The sequence below is a fragment of the Lissotriton vulgaris genome, chromosome 1_2 (assembly GCF_964263255.1).
Source record: "Lissotriton vulgaris chromosome 1_2, aLisVul1.2, whole genome shotgun sequence".
Classification (NCBI taxonomy): domain Eukaryota; kingdom Metazoa; phylum Chordata; class Amphibia; order Caudata; family Salamandridae; genus Lissotriton; species Lissotriton vulgaris.
The window spans coordinates 199820226-199835752 of NC_141686.1; the positions used below are offsets into that span (position 1 = coordinate 199820226).

Consider the following 15527-nt stretch of genomic DNA (forward strand, 5'->3'; position numbering starts at 1 on the left):
CTGAGTATGTGATTTTCCTTCCAGCTCTTAGAAAGGATTTCTCCAGAGACTGTAAGTGCGTCATCCCTGGAGAGCCTTCCAGCGAAACGCAAAGCACTGCATGGCCAGTGCGCCTGCGCGGTCACTCCCTTTGTTTATATGTTTATGCCATTTTAAGGGTGAACATTAAGAGCTAAATCATCCCGAGGTGCTTGTGGTGTAGAAGGAATAGAGAGCGTGGACTCTTTCCCACTCCCCTGCAGCCTCTGTTATTCTGACCTAATGCTTTAAAGACGTCATGTTTGGCCGGATATGAATTGATGTATAATGTTTGTTGTGCAAAAGAAGAATACCTCTTAGTATTTGAGATGCTAATAAAAATATACAATGGATGGAAACATCCCCAGGTGTCGTGTTTCATAGCAGATTGATCGGACCGCAGGCGCAGATGGACCCCACATTTCACAGACTGAAGCCCTATCAAGATGGCGAGAACTGGACCACTGTTCCTGAGGCCAGCATCATCCCAGAGCCTGGGACCCGCCATGTCAAGTACGTACACTCTATGCCAAGAACTACCACCATTGTGCCAATGTCAGTATTACAGCGTTTGTAGGGGCTGCCAAGCAAAGAATGCACACACGTGCCAAGAATTACCAGCATTACACCAGGAACAGGCCCCATCATTCCTTGGATGCCCACAATATGCCAAGATTATAACTGTTATACTAAAGCCAGCTGAGGCCAGGGTGACGACCACCATAGCAAGAATGCCCACGGTGCATCATGGATGGGCATCCTTGCCCATTGACGGTCTTTGCCTGTGGGAAACAACACTTACAACACAACTTTTACAAAGCACTACCTTTACAACAAAACTTTTACAACACAACATCCATTGCAACGCATACCATTACAACGCATGTCACTACAACGCATACCACTACAACGCATGTCATTACAACACAGTCATTACAACGCATACCATTACAACGCATACCTACACTATCCAACACTTACCCTACTGTTGCACCCCCTGGAGTTAGAATAGTAATTTTTACCCCTACACTATCCAACTCTTACCCTACTGCTGCACCCCCTGGAGTTAGAATAGTAATTTTTACCCCTACACTATCTAATACTTACCATACATGCAATGTAATGGTATGTGTTGTAATGGTACGCGTTGTAAATGTAGTATGCGTTGTAGTGGAATGCGTTGTAAAGGTAGTTTCAAAGAATTCGTTGTAATGGCATGCGTTGTAATGGAATGCGTTGTAATGGATGTTGCGGTGTAAAAAATGCGTTGTAAAGGTATGCGTTGTAAAAGTATGCGTTGTAACGACATACATCCTTGCCTGTCGAAGCGATAAAAACATGGATGTTATCTTAGCACTAAAGAGGATAAAACTGCACAGTAGGAGCACTACTGCCACCAATCAATCAATTAATCAATCAGGTTCTTGGATAGTGCAGCTAATCATCTGTGAGGGTCTCTAGGCGTTGGGGAGGGTGGTTGCAGTTCAGTCAAAGAGCAACATCTTGAGGTCCTTCCAGAAATGAGGCGTTGACAGCGTTTGCCTGAGGTGGAAAGGCGGGGAGTTCTGGGTCTTCGCAGCAAAGTAGGAGAAGGATCATCCTCCTGGCGAGGGCTTGTGGATTCGTGAGATAGTGGCCAGGGCCAGTTGGACGTAATGAAGATGTCTGTTGGGTGTGTGGAAGGAGAGGCAGTGGTTGAGGTATTTGGGTCCGTTGTTGTGTAGGGCTTTGTAGGCATGTGTGAGGTGATTGAAGGTGATTCTTATAATGAGGAAGAGCCAGTGGTGGTCTCTCAGGTGACCCGAGATGTATCTGCGGTGGGGGATGTCCCCTATAAGTCTGGTGGAGATGTTCTGCATAGCGTGCTGTGCCGTAGTCGAGCTTGCTGCTGATGAGCGCCTAGGTGACCGTTCTTCTGGTCTCAGTGGGGATCCACTTGAAGACCTTCCACAGCAGGCAGAGCGTGTGGAAGCAGGAGGATGATACAGTATTGATTTGTAAGTTTGAGAGCGAGGAGTCGAGGATGATGCTGAGGTTGTGTGCATGGTCGGAGGGTGTGGAGGTGGTCTGAGAGCTACTGGCCACCAGGAGTCATCCCATGCAGATGGATCGGAGCTCAGAATGAGGACTTTGTTGGAGTTGAGTTTGAGGCAGCTCTCCTTCATCTAGGTAGCTACTGCCTTCATCACATCGTGAAAGTTGTTCCACGGCTGTAGGTTCATCAGTGAGAATCTGCTGGGTGTCGTCGGCGTAGGAGAAAATGTTGTGTCCGTGGTTTCTGAGTATGGCTGCAAGTGGGCGCATGAAGATGTTGAAGAGGGTTGGGCTCAGAGCTATGGAACAAACTCCCTATTGTCCTCAGATTAGAACAATCCAAACTCAGCTTCAGGAAACTCCTGAAGACATATGTTTTCTACATTTTGAGCTAAATTACTCTTAAAGAACTTCTAGTAAACCAGCGATGAGTTTTAAGCAGTGCTAGGAGGCCTGAATGGGTAGCTACATGCTATACAAAAACATCTGAACTGAATTGAATGTACTTATTGTAAACATCTAATGGGCGGCCCACAGAAGTTTTTTGATCACAAAAATTCAGAATGTGGGTAATTCTGCCAAAGAGATGTTTAAGTCTTTGAAAGAATATACTAATACTGCCACAGTCATACATTAGTCCCAGCTTCACCAGAAATGTGTGTAGCTTTGTCCACCTACTTCCATATAAGATTAGTAACATATAATAGGATTTTTACCAACAGACAAGCTTCTGTTAATTTCAAGCAGAATATCTGTCCAACTTCAAAGTCTCCTGGTCAGTTGAGAAGTTTTGTTACTATAGTTTCGGAAGGGGTTCCTGAGCTGTTTTTTAAAGTCAAGTCGGGTCTCCAGCTTTCCCTCTCCCTGCCTTCATATTTTCCTCGCATTGTTCTCTTTTTGTGACTCACTTTACTGATTTGTTTAATCTCTCCTTGAAAATGGCTAAGGTACCTTGAGTTTGGAAACTGGCCTATGTTTCACCCATTTTGAAAAATCTACAGCTTATCTTTTCTAATTAACAGCCAATCCTGCTGCTGTTCCCCATTAAGGTTTCTGGAGAAATTGGCCACTTTGTGTCAACCAAATACTGGAGTCTTCCCAGTCAAGGTTCAGGGCAGCCCACAGCACTGAATTAACACAAGCAGTCACCGACTCTATCAGGACCAGTTTGGACAAAGCAAACTAAGCTGATAAAATATTGCTTGATCTTTCTGCTGCGTTCGACACAGTCTCGAATGCAGTGTTGATCAAATTGCTTTATGCAATTGGGGTGCAATCACAGGCCTTGGCCTGGTTGAGGGATTTTTTGGATTGTAGATTCCAAGTAGTTTCTATTCTCCCTTTCAAATCCAGGACAGTTAGAAACACCTGTGGGGTGCTTTTTAACATATGTAGTCCCTTTGGCAGAGGTTCTTAAGCTCTTAGGTCTAGAGATTCTGTCTTATGCTTATGACACCCAACTGGTGTTGTAGTTTGGTCAAAGCATGGACATAACAGAGCCAGGTTCATGAACTGCATGCGCGTCGTAGCTTCCTGGATGAAACAAAGTTGACAGTTCCGGCCAAGGCCACAGTAACAGAGGGCCTGGTACCCCCAATAATGATTGTCTATAAATGTGACTGGCAGAAGATCAGAAATTGTTTTGAAAGCAAAATCTTATGCACATACTTCCTTCTCTTATAAACACGTTCCAGATGTAGGATAGAATTAAAGACCCGTACCTCACTGTGAAACAAACTTCAAGCTGGTTCTTAAATGTCATGATCAGGGAAACTGTTCCTTTATGGTCCTCTGCAGAAATCAGCATGATATGGTGGATAATCATAATGCTGAATGAGTTATTGTAATGTATGCATTAATGAATTGCATGTTGTATTTCTTAACTCTCCCTTTTGGAAGTGGGCCTCTCTCTCTCTTTACCCTCAGCCTTTTTCCATCCCTTTAATGCTTGGTAGACCAAGGATGGTAAAAGTGCTTAATGAGCAAACCAAGCAAAAACATCATGAGGGATAATTAGACTAGTGCCTGATTCCGGAGAACCACACTGAAAATAGGAAACTGACGAAGGTCCATCAGGAGTGAAATAGGGGCACCAGCAAAGAGACACCATCACTTGTTTTTGGATCAGGTTGAAAGTAAGGATGCAAGCTCTTTTAAGTGTAGCCTGAATACTTGGCTTTTTAATAACCTTAGCAAAGCACTACACTACGCTAGCGTAGTTTGCGAAGTTTGCTCTACTTCGCACTACGCGAACTGCACGTAGCACAGTGCAAGCATGCGTAGCATAGCGTTGCGTAGTGCAGCGGTCATTTTTTGCTTGCTCGCGGTCCTCAAAGTCAAGTTGGCGACCGCGAGCAAGCAAAATGACATCCCGTCGAGACCTTTTCCTCGTTCGCGATCAGCAACATCAAGTTGCCGATCATGAGCGTGGAAAATAAACCTCCTGGCGAGATTCTCAACGCGGGGAGGTCAGGTTTCTCATTGTGAGTGGTCGCGTATGCTTGCGACCGCTCGCGGTGAGAAACTACCAGTCTGCGTTGAGAAAGTTGCAACTCGAGTAAAAATCTAATTCAGCTGCAGAAAAGTACAGCTCGCACTGTGCAAGATGCGGTTTTCAATGATTGCACAGTGCCGCAGGCTTGTCCGCACTGTGCAAACATTGAAAACAGCAGCTTGCACAGTGCGAACAGGGTACTACGCAGTTCGCGTAGTGCTCTGCGTAGCTCGCGTAGTGTGAAGTGTACTTTGTGTAGCTTTGCGTAGCGCTACTTCCCAAAGTACGCCCAGCCCTACTTTTTAATGAGGCTTTTTAGACCATTCCCCCTTCCTAGTATTAGTTCCTTGATTTGATTTGGTGCATTGCCCCATGAGCACAGAAACCGACACAGACACTCTGGGCCCGATTCACAGAATGAACTTAAGACTCAATCCTAAACCTACTACTATTTTGGTATTCACAGATTGCACTTACTACTTTTGGTATTCACAGAATGAACTTACTACTTTTGGCATTCACAAAATGCACTTACTACTTTTGGTATTCACGGAATGAACTTACTCATTTCGGTATTCACAGAAGTTAGGACTCCTAACTTTAGGACTCCTAAATTCCTTCTGTGAATACCGAAAGTCTTAAAATTAGGATTTTTCTCAATTTAGTAGTAGTAAAGATAGGACTACTAACTTTAGGATGCCTAAATGCCTTCTGTGAATACCAACAGTCTTAAAATTAGGATTTTTCTTAATTTAGTAGTAGTAAAGTTAGGACTACTAACTTTAGGACGCCTAAATGCCTTCTGTGAATACCAAAAGTCTTAAAATTAGGATTTTTCTCAATTTAGTAGTAGTAAAGTTAGTAGTCCTAACTTTACTACTACTAAATTGAGAAAAATCGTAATTTTAGGATTTTCGGTATTCACAGAAGGCATTTAGGAGTCCTAAAGTTAGAAGTCCTAACTTCTGTGAATACCGAAATGAGTAAGTTCATTCTGTGAATACCAAAAGTAGTAAGTGCATTCTGTGAATACCAAAACAGTAGTAAGTTTAGGATTGAGTCTTAAGTTCATTCTGTGAATCGGGCTCATTGACTTGTGCACAGTGAGAGAGGAGCACTGAGACTATGACGCTAACAATGGGGCACTGACACAGGGGCACTTGCACATTGGTGCAGCCATTGGGGTACTGCACTAGGATACTGCCAAGGGTACACTGAATCAGGAGCACCAGTACTGACAGGGGAACTGGAACACTGGAACACTGACACACTAGTGCTCGGACACTGCCACTGGGCAGTTTCACTGGGAGATTGACACAAGGATGCTACGACAAAAGGTTACTGACACTAAGATCGTGAAACTAGGACATTATGCCAGAACGGTGACACACCATAGGAGGCGACAGGATATGCTACAGCACTGTACTGACCTGAGGTGACTGACGGGGGGTGCTGAGATACTGACACGGAGACTTTGAGAATGGGACACTGTCAAGGGACATGAATGCCAGAATACTGAATCTGGGGCACAGCAAATTATATGAAGATGTTGACGTGGGCTTGGTGATAATGGAACGTTTGACACGGGCCACAAAGGTCGCCACTACGTTGTGAGCATAGATACACCAACACTACTCTAGGACACACACAGCAGCACTACAATCACACAGTAGCATCAACACAAGGGAACAGACATTGGCACAGTGCCACTTGGACCCTGTCAACAGAACTTCAACACTTTCATTGGGATACCGTCTTGAGGGCAATGACACTGGAACGCTGACAAACGGCACACACATTGATACTGGGTCAAGGGTATGGTACTCGACACAGAGGGGCACAGGGATGCTAAGAAACTGACACTGACACATGGACACAACACTTGACAGTGACATGAGACAGTAAAATTAACACAAAACACTCTCTGGTCAGACACAACATTGGGGTACTGAGCCTTCTTACTAATGTGGGTCACTGATGCTGGGAAACCGATATATAGACTCAGGCGATCACACTGAAACTGGGACACTGACATGGATATCAGGCACTGGAACACTGCCAAGGGTTTCAGCCACTGCAGCACTCCCAAACAAAGGTTTCAGCCACAGAGGCATGGCCAAACAAGGGTTTCAGCCAAGGCGGCATAGCCAAACAAGGGTTTCAGCCACTCCAGCACTCCCAAACAAGGATTTTAGCCACAGTGGCATGGCCAAACAAGGGTTTCAACCACAGCGGCATACTCATCATTAACCCTGTATTACAGTGAATGCTCTATTCTATTACAGAACAGCACTTTGGTATGTTACAGCATTAGTTTTAAACTATGGACTTAGTCTGTTTGAGTCCCATTTTAACTTGGAATTGCTGCAAAAATAACGCACTTTGTCAACTTTAGTATTTAAGCCCAAAGGTCTCGTTGGGTAAATATGTATGTGCTAACTCATCGTTTCACATTGTAATAGTCACTCACAATTTAAAGAAGTATTTTATGAGCCTTATCTACTTTTTTTTAACCATTTTATGAAACTACTGTTATGTATAGTGAGACATTGCTTGCCTGCTTACTATATTTTAATTGTTTTATATTTGTATACCTTATTATATTATGTTGTCGGCACTTTGATGAACTTTGATATCTAAATGAAGTATTTTTAATCTACATTAGCTGGGAGAAACAAACAGAAGGACACTGACACATAGGCACTAACTCTAATGCTGAGACGTTGACAAAAGTGGGGTTCTACAGTGGCACAGGGATGCTACAATACATGGATTCTGATGCTAACGCTGATGCAAGTGATACAATACATGGGCACCAGCATGGAGGTACTAACACAGAGCCACATGCATATACAGCACCAACATTCACACATGGAAAGTGCTGGAGGGGCACAGACACTGGGGGTCCGATACACAGAACTAACTTAAGACAAAATCCTAAACTTACTACTTTTGGTATTCACAGAAGTTAGGATTTTGTCTTAAGACAGACTTAAGACAGACTTAAGACAAAATCCTAACTTAAGTCTGTCTTAAGTCTGTCTTAAGACAAATTTAAGACAAAATCCTAACTTCTGTGAATGCCAAAAGTTGTAAGTTTAGGATTTTGTCTTAAGTTAGTTCTGTGAATCAGGCCTACACATTACACACTAATACAGAAAGGGTGGACACAGACACAAGAGCCCTGATATGGTTACACTAACAAAGAAACTCAGAGAAATTCATACTTACACTGGAGCACTAACACAGCCTTTAGGAAGTTGATAGCGGTCTTTGGGACACAGCAAAAAATCGTGTGAGACAATGACACTAGGGCAGTTACAGTAACATCGTTGCAATGACATTGGAATGGTGACACTGGGACAATACTAGACAAGAAATTGAAGCGGGTAAGCCTCAGACTTGAGAGCACAGCAATTGCCGGAATGGCGTGTTTCAAAAATCCACAAATTTAATCAAAGTTCAATCCTTTTATTGAAACTGTATCTAATTCGTTCCTCAGTTGTACTGGTTACATGGTAAACGATTGAAAAGTATAAATGCTTCTACATGGCAGCTGTGTGAAAACCTCTTGCTGTCGTATGCCCATACTCTTAAACAAATCGTTCAGTGAATCTTCTTATTCCCAATGCATTTCGAGCTTTTACGGTTGCTCTTCTTCAGGGGTTCACTATAAGTTTAAACAAACATAGCCGTCATAATTTAACATGAACCAACCATATATTTCGCATTGCATAACTATTTTCAAAAAGTTTTTGTCTGATTAACATTTTCCCGCTATGCGCCATGTTATGGCGCTACGAATTTATACATGAAACAAATCGAACATCATCGTGCTTTTTCTTACATATAGAACGCTACATTCCCCTCGATGTTACAAAATTACGGGCTGATGTCTATTGTAAATCAAGTTAACACACGTAATTCTCTTGTGCCTACCTTCGATCATGACAACCTTCTATTTTTCAAAAATTTTCGTCAATGTATGACCATCTAACATCTCAAGTCTTAATAGGTGTTGCCCGGGGCTCCTCCCCCCTGTGATAACCAATGTACATTGACATAATAGGTAAACCTTGCTTAGAACTCCAAACTCCATAATGCCGTCTGTTAACCCACAATTTACCCGCCACTTTATGCACAAAATGTATATTCGACATGCTAAAATTCTGAAGTATTGATCAAGAATATTTAAACTCGTATGCCCCGCCCTCCCTTGTTAGATTTTACTACTGTCAATCAGAACATAGTGGTTTAAGGTACCAATATGTACCACATTTAAAGGATTTAATACAGTAGTTACACGCAAAGTCCAACGCGCTATTTTGCCAACTGCCGGGTGATGGTACAACTTTCCTGTCTGCGAATAGTACTTGAGTTCTTGTTTTATCCTTAGTAATCATGGGTGCAGCTTGTTTAGGACGAAGATATATAACAATATGAAAAATGCAAGCACACTCCTGGTGTCAGACGATAATGTTTACTCCTTTCAACAGTTCTGAATTCTTGGCGTGCTCTCAATGCGGTCTGTCCTGAGACCACGTGGGTGAATACTAGACAAGAAATTGAAGCGGGTAAGCCTCAGACTTGAGAGCACAGCAATTGCCGGAATGGCGTGTTTCAAAAATCCACACATTTAATCAAAGTTCAATCCTTTTATTGAAACTGTATCCAATCCGTTCCTCAGTTGTACTGGTTACATGGTAAACGATTGAAAAGTATAAATGCTTCTACACGGCAGCTGTGTGAAAACCTCTTACTGTCGTATGCCCATACTCTTAAACAAATCGTTCAGTGAATCTTCTAATTCCCAATGCATTTCGAGCTTTTACGGTTGCTCTTCTTCAGGGGATCACTATAAGTTTAAATAAACATAGCCGTCATAATTTAACATGAACCAACCATATATTTTGCATTGCATAACTATTGTCAAAACGTTTTTGTCTGATTAACATTTTCCCGCTATGCGCCATGTTATGGCGCTACGAATTTATACATGAAACAAATCGAACATCATCGTGCTTTTTCTTACATATAGACCGCTACATTCCCCTCGATGTTACAAAATTACGGGCTGATGTCTATTGTAAATCAAGTTAACGTGCGTAATTCTCTTGTGCCTACCTTCGATCATGACAACCTTCTATTTTTCAAACATTTTCGTCAATGTATGACCATCTAACATCTCAAGTCTTAATAGGTGTAGCCCGGGGCTCCTCCTCCCTGTGATAACCAATGTACATTGACATAATAGGTGAACCTCGCTTAGAACTCCAAACTCCATAATGCCGTCTGTTAACCCACAATTTACCTGCCACTTTATGCACAAAATGTATATTCGACATGCTAAAATTCTGAAGTATCGATCAAGAATATTTAAACTCGTATGCCCCGCCCTCCTTTGTTAGATTTTACTACTGTCAATCAGAACATGGTGGTTTAAGGTACCAATATGTACCACATTTAAAGGATTTAATACAGTAGTTACACGCAAAGTCCAACGCGCTATTTTGCCAACTGCCCGGTGATGGTACAACTTTCCTGTCTGCGAATAGTACTTGAGTTCTTGTTTTATCCTTAGTAATCATGGGTGCAGCTTGTTTAGGACGAGGATATATAACAATATGAAAAATGCAAGCACACTCCTGGTGTCAGACGATAATGTTTACTCCTTTTAACAGTTCTGAATTCTTGGCATGCTCTCAATGCGGTCTGTCCTGAGGACAATGACATGGACATTGAGATGGGGATACTGGCACCAGGACATTGACACAGGGAAACTGAAACTGGCAAAGGAAACGTGGGCATGCAGATCCTGCCACCTTATGGGGACACTGACAGGCAGACATTGTGGCTGAAACTGACATTGGTGCATAGAGGTAAAAGGACACATGGGCACTGAAAGATACACAAGTTTATTGACACTTTGGGCCCGATTCACAGAACTAAATTGAGACAAAATCCTAAACTTACTACTTTTGGTATTCACAGAAGTTAGGATTTTGTCTTAAGTTTGTCTTAAGACAGACTTAAGACAGACTTAAGTTAGGATTTTGTCTTAAGTCTGTCTTACGACAAATTTAAGACAAAATCCTAACTTCTGTGCATACCAAAAGTAGTAAGTTTAGGATGTTGTCTTAAGTTAGTTCTGTGAATCGGGCCCTGAGACAAGAGGACCCCAAGACACCAATGCATGAACACTAGGACTAGGCCAGGGAGACTGACTTGTAGAGCACTGACACTCGACCATGGGGCATAACAACAACCAAGCCTATGTTTCCAAATAAACAGCAATAATCTTTAATCGCTCCCCGCGGCTGGAGGTAAAAGCGTTGGCAAATGGTGCTCATCAATACTACTGTTTGACTGTTATTCTTGAGGTAATAAAATAGCCTCTCAGTTTCCACAAACAGTAACCACTCAGCCCTTCCTAAAATAATTCCAGCTGCAGGCTTAGTCAGTGTGAATTTTTAGAATACACTTATTCAGTTTCCAGCACCAGCAGAAGGCCACTCTGCTTTCCAGGATTTATCTGCCCTTAAACTGGACTCACTCTCTTTATATCATCTAGGCAGAATCATAAGTAGTTTTATGATGTTTATACCAAACTGTAATTTTTCACATTCTTACGATGCATGGCTCACTGTAGAAAACTGGATTAATATTTGGGTGAGGTGACTAGCCACCTCAAAGACATTAAATTAATATGTGCACAACCCCCTGGTAGCTTTGGGGCAGAGAAGATAGGCCTAATGTAGGGCAGTGTGGAAACTATTTAAGTAATACCAAAACAGTAATAAAATTGAAATGCAACCTAACAAAAAAGTTTTGGAAAAATAGAGTACAATTTAGTACACAAAATGATACCAAAGAAAAACCTAATCAGGAAACCAGAGATGTGAATTTTTAAAGCTTTAAGAAGGAATAGTACCAAAGAACCACAGAGTGCCAATGAGAGTCAAGGATCGAGTTGACCTAGGCCATGAGTACTCTCAAACATTTGCCCAGGGTTCTCAAATTACAGTCTGTGGTGTGTCCGAGGGACACACGTATGCCAGCAGGAAGGTGGTAGGGTGTCTAGGTGGCTTTGGGATTGTGTAAGAAGATCTAAAAATTGATAAATAAACAGGCAAGTATTTATTTGCAGGTTAATAAATGCTTGCATGTTTATTTAACGTTTTATCTGAATATAAGGGTTTCGCAGCTAAACTGTATCTAGTGCTGCTGTTCACCTTGGGGGCTGCATGTAAAGGTTAAGCGGGCGGCAAGTGGCCCACGGGCTTTACTTTGAGTATCACTTACCTAGGCTATTGTGTGGGAATGAGTCCTGGGCACACCCTTACCAATGGGATAAAAGCTGCTCAGGCTAACCCTACCCTCTTTTGGCATTTTCAAGGTGGTGTAAGTCTTTGGCCACTCTACACTTGGACTCTGAGGTCTGTGTGTGTGGGAAAGGGGGCTGCACTATGATAATTCAAGTGAACTCCCATATCTAATAAAATCCTGTTTCTGACAGTGACTGTAGTCCCTATAGACCTAGAGACATACGTCTGGTAAAGTAAAACAGGGTTTTCCAGCAACCAGACAGTGGATACACAAGAACAGCTTTGACTTGCTGTTTCCCTGCCTTTCAAGTGTGCCCCCAGTGTTATATGTAAAAACCCAGAGACAGACATGTCAAGTCAAGTCAAGTCAATTAATTTATATAGCGCGCTACATACCCAGAGGGTCTCAAGGCGCTTGAGGAGGGGAGTGGAGTTATTTGTCGAATATCCAGGTTTTAAGTTGTTTTCTGAATGCTAGGTGGTTTTGAGTGTCCCATCTGGTGGGACAAAGGAAGGATCCTCCTTAGTTGTCAGCTAAAATTTTCCTGTGATAGGACAGGCCTCTTTGAAGTTAATCCAGTTTCTGGGCCCAACTCCACTGGTCATCCGGTCAAGAGAAATATATTTCTGGCTTCGTGAAGTGGAAAAGCAAATGGGGCTCCAGAAGCCTGAGGCAGGGAAAAGGTAACTTTCAAAAAATTGGCTTATGCTTAATATTTATCAAAAATCCGACTCCCCTGTTGAATTGAGTCTTTAATAAATATTAAAAGTAGCTGTTTAGATATCTTTTTAGAAGCTCCTAACTGAAACTTAACATTATTAGATGTAATAAAGTAACTCAATATTTCATATGGAACACCAAACCTTGCTTTAGTGAAAATGGTTATTGGGCCTTTTTCACAGTAAGGATATGTTTAACATTAAGAGCCAGTGGATTCAAGCTAGCCTGGCTGATGAGGGGTGTGACCCCGAAACCAGTCCCAGGATGCTTGTTTCCGGTCCAGGGAAGACATGGCTTGGCAGTTCAGGCTGGACTGCTCCCATGAGGCACCGAGTCAAGACTGTTTATCATATAGCTGTGTCTGAACTGGGGTGGCGCAGTGAGCTAAAGAACGTTGATGGATTCAACCCAGATCTTTTGACTGGGGGTGAGTGTCTGAAAAGTTTGGCGCTCCGTCCATCATCTTCTTGTGTTAGCATTAAAATCCTACATGTCCTACTTTTATATACCATTTACTCTGACCTTTGGGCATATGGCCTACCTAGGCGTGACCTATAAATATTTATAAGGAAGGTTTCCAACTGTCAAAAGGGTTAATTCTGACAGTTCGAATTGCATTTTTTACATTGCTACATGGGTTAGGCCTGGAGTCATGTTTGCACTACCTGTATAGTAGATAGCACAAGAGGTGCTGCTGTCCACTTGTGGAATTAAACTTCCAGGCCCTGGGTACATCTTGTACCATATACTAGGGGCTTATAGGTATTATAAATTGGGTTGTTGGTTGACTGGGGTATGATCCCTTTTCAAGCAGCAACCACAATCCTAGTCAGGGTAAGAGGCAGGCAAATCCTAAATTAACCTGTGTTCACACTATGTTTACTTGGCACAGAGCAGTCAGACCTTATTCGGAGGCAAGTGTTTTTGTTTAACACTTCAAATAATAGAACATTGAAAACACCACACAAAAAGATCCCACACCAGGTAGAAAATAGAACTGACTTTAATAAACAGAATAAGACCAAACAAAACAAAATCCAAGTAGTATAACCTGAGTTATTGAAGTTTATGGTGAAATGTAGCACCAAAATGCAGAAAGCGCTATTGGGAGATATCTGGTCCCGCTGGACTGGAACAATGTCACAACTTCAGGCTGCCCATGATGTTACGCAGGTTGGTTTCAGAGACCCATTTAGGCACACTGAACAAAGTACCTTAATGCCTGGTTGCGGTACGTTTCATGGAGCCACGATGAAGATGCATCATGCAGTAGTGGTGATGTGGCGAGCCTGTGGTGCGAGGTCCTGTTGAATCGTCATCGAGGATTCTGTCAACAGGACTGGTGTGAAGTCTGGTGTCGAGGATGCGAGGCGCAGCTTTGGCGATGTGTCAGTTCCAATGAGCATTGAAGTTACAATGTAGTTATTTCGTTGCAGTTGAGGCTGCCATTGAAGAGGGATGCAAGGAGCTTGCACAGAGAAAAGCATTGCACAGCAGCAGCTCTGAAGGCGAAGCGTCAATCCCAACATACAGCAGTTATGTGTGTCTTTTGCGATGGGTCCAATCCACACAGCAGCTGTGATGCGTTGGTTCTGCTCGGGGATGTGTCGCTCAGCTGAGGAGATGCAGCAGTTCTGCTAAGGGATGCATAGCTCAGTAGAGAGCATGCTTTGGTTCTGCTGACAAGCACCTTCGGCCCACTTACCTCTCATCCTCCTCCTGTGCTGCTCCTGAGACAGTGTAATCTTGCTATATGAATTGTTGGTTTGTTTTAATCATGGTCCATCTCTCAACGTTTTGAGGCAAGAGACTAGTCCTTCTGACTGTGCCAAATGTGCCAGCTGCACTAAACACATACCCAGAAGACACACTGGCTCCCAGACAAGCCAGTTACTTTATTGTCAGCCTGCTGAGCTCTGGCCATTGGCACATCTTTCCATACCAATAAACCAATGGGTTTTTATTGGTCATCCAGGTAGTTTTGGATGATCCTATGAATGGTCATTGGTGCTGCCACTTGCTTTGTCTCTGTTACATTTGCCTCTGCACTTGACTTAAACCCTGTCACTTGAAATCAAGCCAATGCAGAGGTTGGGTTGATTCTTCTGTTGCCGGTGTGTTGGCAGCTGTGAGACAACAGCACTGCCCCATCTGGAGGGTGAAGGCTTCACACTAGAACATCTGCCCGGGCCTCTAGCTTCCAGTCGTTCCTCTTCCAGGTCTTATATTGTGAAACATCCCCTTCTGAAAAAGTAGTGAAAGTGGCCAATATTTTTTTGCACTGTGGATCACGTATTGTGGCACAGAATACTCTTTGGATGACACAGTTTCTCTTTGCGTACTTTTATTAACAGCAAAGTGAAGGATTAAGCTCAGAATCAACTCAGATGTTTCTTTGCTCACCCTGGTGAACCTTTGCAACACCTTTTTTTTTTTTTTTTTAAATTTTTTGAGACCTTTATTGTGCATGTTGCAGAAGTACAAATACGGGCCTACAACCATCCGGCCGGCCACAAAACTTATGAGCACAGATGTCAGCATTACGGTCTTCCGACGGCATCAAATGTTACGACAGTAATTGAACACAGTTACGCTGGAAAGGACATGCCGCCAGGGAGAAGGATAAGCAAAGGTCAATTTTTAAAGTTTTTGATGAAAGAAAAGTCAGTGAAGGATAGGCATAAAGGAGATCCGAGTCCGTACATTGAGTCCACATGAGTAGGCAACAGTAGATATAATATCAGTTACGTGAAGCTCGTCGTCAAAGCGGCAAAACAACAGAAAAACAAATCGGTCAACAGGAGCCACGCTCGTGCCACTTCCAGTGCCACCCACTCCTAACCACCCCCTATCGCAGACCCAGAAAGGAAGACAGTATGAGAAAGCGCAGGAAAATAAGAGAAAAGGCCCATAGAAACTAAATACAAAAAATGTA

General features: G+C 42.8%; 1 protein-coding gene across 1 annotated transcript in view; it reads left to right on the plus strand.

The window, feature by feature from the left end:
• Positions 1–396: 396 nt before the first annotated feature.
• LOC147734920 (membrane-spanning 4-domains subfamily A member 4A-like) overlaps positions 397–15527 on the plus strand; it is a 72466-nt gene continuing 57335 nt past the window's right edge. The window contains exon 1 of the mRNA XM_086953687.1: positions 397–531. Coding sequence (XP_086809813.1) covers positions 428–531 — 104 coding nt within the window. The 5' untranslated portion in view covers positions 397–427. The remainder of the gene's footprint in view (positions 532–15527) is intronic.